Source organism: Salvia splendens, chromosome 14 (assembly GCF_004379255.2).
Source record: "Salvia splendens isolate huo1 chromosome 14, SspV2, whole genome shotgun sequence".
Lineage (NCBI taxonomy): Eukaryota > Viridiplantae > Streptophyta > Magnoliopsida > Lamiales > Lamiaceae > Salvia > Salvia splendens.
This window is the reverse complement of record NC_056045.1, coordinates 5661859-5670412: the sequence shown is the minus strand read 5'-3', so window position 1 is coordinate 5670412 and position 8554 is coordinate 5661859. Positions and strand designations below refer to the sequence as shown.

General features: G+C 39.1%; 1 protein-coding gene across 1 annotated transcript; it reads right to left on the bottom strand.

Annotated features, from left to right (window-relative positions):
* Positions 1–4981: 4981 nt before the first annotated feature.
* LOC121764873 ((2Z,6Z)-farnesyl diphosphate synthase CPT6, chloroplastic-like) lies at positions 4982–6919 on the bottom strand. Its single transcript, XM_042160895.1, has 3 exons — positions 6553–6919; positions 5604–5674; positions 4982–5472 (listed from the first exon to the last, which is right to left on the bottom strand). Exons 1-3 carry the CDS (start codon positions 6880–6882, stop codon positions 5022–5024), a joined length of 852 nt encoding a protein of 283 aa, XP_042016829.1. The 5' UTR covers positions 6883–6919; the 3' UTR covers positions 4982–5021.
* Positions 6920–8554: the final 1635 nt, after the last annotated feature.

Genomic DNA, 8554 nt, shown 5'->3' with positions numbered 1-8554 from the left:
CGAGCCCACCTCCTTTAATTTTTAGCGACCTAAGCATGCCACTGTGATCCCCCTGTGGCTCTGATACCACTTTAGGGATCAGGCCACCATGACACTATTACTAGAACCTCTTTTGTTGTTACACCGCTTACTGAGTTGGCTAGACCTAGAGGAACACAAGCCAGCTACAAAAAAAGGGAAAACAAGATTACATTGAACAACTAAGTACAAGAAACCCTAATCGGAACCCTAGCTATGTTCAAGTCCTTCACCAGACTTGAACCGTCAAGCTCCTCCAATTAATGCCTGCACACTAAGTAAACACGTTAGTAACCCAAACAATGATCCCGAAGGATCTAACACAGAACAGACAACACAAGGTCAGAAATAACAGGATGTGGCTTAGGTCACAACAGCAACTACACCATGCCAAAAACCTCCCCACAGCTTCTACCAAGAGTCACAAGGCGAAGAGAACCGTCGAACTACGGTGTCCAGCTCTACCGCGTCACCGACTACCGCCAGCACCGACCTCCTCACACACAAACCTTCACTACTCACACGGATCTCACCAAGTCTACACAAGATTCCTCACACTACACATCAGCCAGGTCCAAATCTGAAACCCTAGGTCAGATCCAACTCCAGAACTCAGCAGGAAACCGAGAGAGTAACCACACTCAAGATCTTCACCGATTAAACTAACTAAAACATAGATTCAATGGTAGAAACCAAAGATCTGAGGAGATGAACAGAGGAAACCATCTCTGATGAAGTGAGAGAAAGAAGAGAGAAGGGAGAGCTCATCACAGAAAGGAGAGAGAGAGTGAAATGAATAATGAGAGGAGAGGAAACGGTTGGCATGACTTACTCTCACAAAACAAGCACATCCCTAAGATCAATGGCTAGCATTGGAGATCCACGTGGAGCAGCCACACGGTGGACATCGGGACAGATAAGGCCATCCGCAACGCTGTCTCTTAACCGTCTCATCTCTTAACTATTCATGGGCCCACTGTACTTTTCACTCCATCTCTTAACTAAGAGACAACACCTGCAACCCTCCATCTCTTAACCGTCTGTTAACCATCTCATCCCTTAACTATTCATTCAATTTCATTTTTTATTTTTATTTCCAACAAATTCATTTAATAAAATAAAATTACAACTTAAAATCCTAAAAAAAATACATAATTAAATTCCTAAAAAAATAAATAAAAAAGACATAATTTAAAAAATACATAATTTAAAACTCAAAGAAGCAGAAGAAAGAGTTGTAAGTCCAGGATCGCCTTTGGGGCAGCGCGGCTTCCTTCGCCTCCCTACGTTGATCTTCTTCTAGCGATTCTTCCATTATTTGACGCATTTGCTCAAATGAATCTATGAATGGATTAAATTTGGGAGAAGAATAAAAGAGATGATTTGAGATGAAAATTAGAGAGGAAAGAGAGATGATTTGAGATGAATAGATGTGTGTTTGTGTGTGTAATGATAATGAAAGAGGAGTATTTATACAATAAAAAAAGAAAAAATAATAAAAAATTTAAAAAGTAACCGTTGAATGGTCATATTACCGTTTTTTAATTTTTTTAATTTTTTTAATTAAAATCGTTTTTTTAAAAAAAATGATTTATTGCGTCAGCGTGACGACGCCCACTCGCGGGCCAGCGAGTGGGCGTCACGCCTAGCGCCAGGGCAAGCCACGTGGCGCTGGCGCGCCAGCCGTCTCGGAGGGACGAGACGAGACGCTGCAACACGTCTCTTAACCGTCTCGTCTCGGAGAGACGAGATAAGAGACGGTTAAGAGATGCGTTGCGGATACTCTAAGTAAATAGCGGGTCTCATAAGGAAAATGGGCTGCTCATATTCAGACTGGGCCTGAAGTAATATCAGCCCAATCAATTTGGTCCACCAAATTCAACACAAAGGTATAAAGATTTTATGCAAGAAGAAAGATTGAAGAGGAATATCGAAAAGTGTGTACTGTGAAAGTGGATCACTTCTTCGAGATGTGAGAATCCCATAAAAGTAACACGAATATTAGAAAAACAAATGCTATTTCAACTTTTTCTCTTTGTTTATCAAGTCTTTCCACTACTTTTTTTTCTTTGTTAATTTTCATGATAAATTTGGGTAGAATTTGGTATGTAGTGACATCTACTAACATATTGATTACTACATTACAACACAAAAAGATTTATACAAACACCACTTCTATTTATTCAATTCATCAACTAGCATTTTTAGTGCATCCAAGTATTTTCTTTCGAATCTCAAATTGAACAACCAAAAAGATTAAGCTATAGTAAAACAATTGATTCGAGAATGTGAAGGGCGCATCTTGAGAGAATCCCTCACTTTCTTTTTGAAGATAAACTCTATTTATTCATCTACAATTCTTGCTCCTTTTTGCTCTACCATCTCATTCTCTACAGCAATGGCGGACTGGGGGCCTGTGCTTGTGGGAGTTGTACTCTTCGTATTTCTGCAGCCGGGGCTTCTCTTCCAGCTCCCCGGAAACACCAAGCAGATTGAGTTTGGTAGCACCAAAACCAACGGCAAAGCTATCATGCTCCACACCCTCATCTTCTTCGCTTTTTACGCCCTTTTAATCCTAGCCGTCCATGTCCACATCTACACCGGCTAGGCTAATCCATCTCTACTTTGTTCTTAGTGTCTTCTTGTTGTTGCTTTGTTTCTTATTTCTGTTAGCTTTGTATTGTGATTGATGGAATGGATTTTGGCTTGCTGTCTGTCTTGTTATCCCGTGGCTCGGTTTGAATTGCTTCGTATGTTGTGATGTTTGATGTTTGTATGTGTTCCTCGTTTGCTTGTCTGTCTGGTAGTACCCATCTTTGGCTGTCTTGTTGTCGACCGTTGGAGAGGTCTTGTCTTGTTTTGTTGGTCTTGGAGGGTAAGGGATGTTGCGTTTGTCCTTGCTTCTGTTACTTGACTTGTCATTTTGTGGCTCGAGCATTTTACTTTTAATCTAAAAAAAAAAGGCTGCTATATGCGTTGATCATGTGTTTATGTTGAAATAGAAGATCCATTATCATTTATCAATCATCATTAGCAACTATAATGATGCTAGAAATTTACATAACAATAACATTCATAATTGGAAAAATGTAAAAATCCTTGGTTGCTCTCCATTCTTTGATCAACAACATCAAGAATTCTCATGGTATACTATACCCACCCCCAAAAGAGAAGAGGAAAACATGAAACAACATAGAAATAAACTTTAAAGAGAAAAATTGTCAGCCAGCATGTATATGAACTCCAATTGCAACAACCACAATAGTGTAGATACAAAAATACAAGATGGCATGAATCAAGATGGAGATTCCACTAGTGTACATGTTGCCGAACTCGATCACCCTCGTCCTTGCCGGTAGCTGGAAGAGCAGCCCCGGAGAGAGGAGGATGAACATCGCCACAGCCACCACCACCGGCCCCCAATCCACAATCATACTAGCACAAATCGAATCGACTTAGGGCTGAATCGAGTCAGAACAATCTTGGTACTAGTGAATATAGGGGGAAAATGTCTTGTTGTGGTTTGTTTGGGATTTGGCAATGGTTCTTGGAAATATGTAGGGGAATAGATGAGTTAGTGAGGTGAGTGATATTTCTTAATGAAGAAGGTGTGGAATGATGCTAATCTTGAAGGGGAAAAGGTGACGGTGTGATTTAAAAAAGGAGGAAAGTATATGTTTTGTGTAGATAATGGAATTCCTTTATGTGAATTAAAGCTAGCGATAAATAACTTTTTTGATACAATTATGGTACACATAAAATGGCACTTTTCCTACATTTGTTTTTTCTCGACAATTATTAGGTGGAAGCTTATCACATCCACATTTTAGAAACTAAAAGAACTTGGGAAAGTTGGGGAATTTTGGACAATGTAAATGCTTAATTCAGCTTTCTTACATACCAAGAAACGTGCAATGGTGTAATACGACACGTGTTCCATGAATTATTATTTGGTTTGACATTTATATATTTTAATTCATCACACAAATTTAAAGATATATTCATATTTTACTATTATTAAAAGCACTATTGTTTCCAAAATAAATAATTATATATATTTAACACATCCTTAACTATTTTAATTCATAATGATAATTCAATAATTGAACATATGTCGATATTATATGGGACTGTTTTGACATCTTATTAAGATATGTTCAAATAGTATTATTAGAATTCAATTTTATTATGTTCGTCAAAACATGAGTATATGTTAGGATCAGCGATTTCACTTAATTTAATATTTAACGAATTTACTTCTGGAGCGAATTCTTGTTATTAGTCAATATTTTCTGTGATACTATCAAAAATTTCCGTAACTTGTAGTTGGTCAATTTTATCTTTCAATTATCTTTTTCGTTCTATCGTTTTTTTTATTTCTTTTGAAATTTTACACTCCCTTCATTCCATAAATATGAAACATTTGGATTTCGACATGGAATTTTATGTAGTGTTGTTTTGTGAGTTAATGAAGAGAGAGTAAAGTAAGAGAGCTGAAAAAGTAGAGAGGATGTTGTTTTCATTTTTAGAAATGTTACTTTTAATGGGACAATCTAAAAAGAAAAACGTTTCATTTATAGTGAGAATGAGGGGTACTAATTGTGAGGTTTTTGGATCTATGATGCGTGTGTTATGTTTGAAAATCTAGATATATAATGAGAAGATCAGGAATCATGCAGTTTTCATTTATTCTAGCATTATGTATTTGTGGATTTGTAACATAATTATGGACGAAGAACTATACGTGGAAATTAAATAGTCCAAAACCTTATTTTTGGGATAGTGGCAAAGTGATATAATCCCTCCGCTATATTTTAAAATTTTCAAGTTTACTATTAAGTGTTTTATTTTAGAATTACATAGTATCCAATTTCAATAAGTTTTGTAATTTTTGCAAATAAGATTACTTGAATAGACAAAGGTAATCAAAACATTATTATAGTAGTTATTATTATTGAGAGAGTTGTGATATAATATAATCATATATAAAAGATGAAACGCTATTATTTCCAGTCGGATTCAAAACCTGCACTGACCCTATACTGGTAAGAAGCAAGCGCTTCGAGGAGATCTTCTTCACCAAAATCAGGAAATAATTTATCAGAAAAATAGAATTGTGAATAGGCCAACTGCCACATAAGGAAGTTGCTAAGTCTGAGTTCACCGCTTGTCCTTATCAACATATCAGGGTTAGGGAACTGTCCGATGTTGGTCATCAATTCTTGTTCCAACATTGCTTCGTCGATCTCGCTTGTTTGTAGAGTCCCACGTTCTACTTTCTTCGCTATGATTTTGGCTGCCTCTACGACGTCGTTCCGCCCGCTGTAGCTCATTGCCATTACAAAATGCAGCCCTTTGTTAGTACGACTCATCTCCTCAGCTTTAGATATTGCAGACTGTAGAGACTCCGGCAGCCTTGATTTCTCCCCGATTGCAGAAAATCGAATATCATGTCTGTTGGAAAAAATGAAATCAAGACTGAGAATTTCGGCGAATTTAATCCCAAATTTAGAAAGACATGTGAATTGAGTTCCTTTTTTTGAAATCTCTCGTTGTGGGGATACAAAATAGTGAATTTGACTTACCTTGTCATGAGGTCTTCCACGAGTGATTGTATGAACTCTTCGAAAGTTGTCATCAAGAATGCAATTTCCATCTGTAGGAAACGAGTTTTAATTAGTTGTAGATGCAAACTACCTCTCTCCACAAAAATGGTTGTAGATAAGCAGAATTTTAATGCAAAATTGATAAAGTAAGGAAGAGATATAGAGGAAAAAGTGGTTTGAAATTAGGGTGACTATTCAGTTTACGATTCGGCTTTTTGGAAATATCAAACCAAATTGAAAAACCAAAATATTGTGAAAAAAAAACTGAGTCGAACTGAATTATCTTAAAATCCGGACCCAATATATAAACCAAAATCGAACCGTAAAAACATATCCGAACTGAAAAACTGAAACTGCATAAATATATCCCAAAATTCCGAAAAACCAAAATTCAAACTACAAAACTAAACTCGAAAAATTGAAATAATGTAGCGGATGGTGGAACTGATAGATGATAAAGTAAGAAGGAGAAAAAAAATTCATAGATAGATATAGTATATTTTTATGAGACGAATGAAAAAGAAAATTTAGCTTATTTCTATGGAACAGACGGAATATAAAATGAAACCCCATATGGTTTTTGTCATGCTATCAAAGTAGATTGGCGCTTATTACGAGTTGGAACTTCAATTAACCCAATAAAATATTTGAGATGAAATGAAAAAAATTACTGGCCCAATAATATATCTAGCCTTTAAATGGAGGGTCAGTCCAACCTAACCATAAAGGGTGCATCTGGAATCTGCGCCATATAAAAATCTTTTCCGGCGTTTGTGTATATACTACAAAATCCTTTATCCAATTCTTACGTTGGACACAAAAATAATTTATGTTGGAATCCGAAATAGGGTTTCTTACCAAAAAAAAATCGTTTTCTTATTCTTAGTGTGGGGTCTAAAAATTGAAATTACTATAGAAATGGACTTACTCTAGAGCGATTCCAATTTTCAGTGGAGAAAGCATAGGCAGTGAGCATCTTTATTCCAAGGTTGGAGCAGTTGTAAGTTAGGTATTTCAAATTGATGCGACCACTTTTATGACCATCTTGAACTGCAAGCCCTCTCTTCTTCGCCCACCTTCCATTTCCGTCCATTATAAGAGCCACGTGTTTCGGCATGAATTCTTGATTCAGATATCCGCGCAATCGGATCACCTCATTCTCACGAGCACCGTTGGGCCACTCTCCGGTTGTTGTTTTTGTAGCACGGCAAGGCTTCAGTGAAGACATTGAATTGTGAAATAACACCAAAGGTATCATATCTATTAATCTAGCTATCTCTTGTTTGAGTACTTGGCTTTTTTCTTTATGCTATACCAATATTTAGTTAAACCTTCTACTTCTTAAATATTGCTACTTTTTTCTTTATAGGGATGTACTTAAAGGTACATTATATACATGTGTTTTTAGCAATTTTAGTAGTTTGTAGGGAAGCCAATTTGGCGGCTCTAGTGTAGATACACACTAGTACACTCTAATTTGAAATATGAAACTTGTTTTGCAGAAGAAGAAATGGTGACTACAATTTAAAATAGTACTACCAAACTCGTTTCTATCACCATTAATTTTGTGAATAGAGTAGTTAATTATGTTGCATTTTAACCTAACGTGAAAACTTTATATGATTTTAATTTAACGGTGTTTACTAAGAGCATCCACAACGCGGTACGGAATCGTCCCGCGTTCCGTGCCGGACGGACGAAACGCCCGCAAGACGCGTTGCGGCACACCGTCCCGCCCCAGAACCGTTCCCATCTTGTCTCGTAACCCGTCCCTGAGTGTCTCGCATCACGCAGGGACGGGCTGTCACGCCACGCGCCATGGCGACGTGGCGCACCCCTGCGCCATGCGTGGCGCCCACTCGCCGGCCCGCGAGTGGGCGTCGTCACGATGACGCAATAAATCTTTTTTTTTTAAATTCGAATTTAAAAAAAAAATTGTAAACGATAATATTACAGTTTATATCCGTTTTTTCTTTTTTTAAAAATTTTTTACTCTATAAATACTCATAATTCATCCTCATTTCACGCACAACTACACATCTATTCTTCCTAAATCAACTTCATTTCCTCTCCAATTTTCATCTAACATCTCATCACAAAATGTCCGGCGACGACAACTCTGGGGGTGGCGGCTTCGGCGGGTGGGATCTCAACACGTTTAACGATTGGGAGACCATGTACAACATACTGGGTGTTCCGGTTCGTCGATGCCGAGCACCCAGGGTTCGGCGACGCCGGGTGGGTACCAACCACCCACTTTTGACGTGGATGCATACGCTCGTCCCTCCGTCCCGCGGTATTCGCAGGGATTATCCCAGATTCGGGAGGATTTCCCCGTTGAACTCACCCTGGGAGTAGGCCGAGGCGGGGGAGGAGGCCGAGGCGGGCGAAGCTCCAGGGTGGAGTCGGAGGCGGGTGACGAGGAGGAGGAGGATCTAGGCCGGCATCCGTACAACAACAACGAAACGATGGCAGTGTACAATGCCTGGATCACCGTCTCGTACGATCCCGTCGTCGGGAATCAACAACCCAACAAGTGCTTCTGGGAAAAGGTTACCGAGATCTACCCCTAGATTAAGCCGAAAGGGTCCCGGAAGCGCACATATAAGATGCTCCACTCTCACTTTGGCCGAGTCGACAAACAAGTCCAAAAATTTTCTGTGGCATCTACTCGACCGAAGCGGCGCACTACCAAAGCAGAGCTTCGGGAGCCGACATTCTGAGGGCGGCTTTGCGCGTCTACAACCAGGACACCGGTAAACAATTCAAATATGTTGATGTTTGGCAGGTGGTCAAGGACGAGGAAAGGTGGGCCGGCGGTGTCCGATCCAGCTCGGGCCCAACCTCAAAGCGCACGAAGCACACGACGAGTGGCCAATACTCGTCTGGTGACACCGGTGAGGGCAGCGGCGCACAAGAGAGTGCACCGC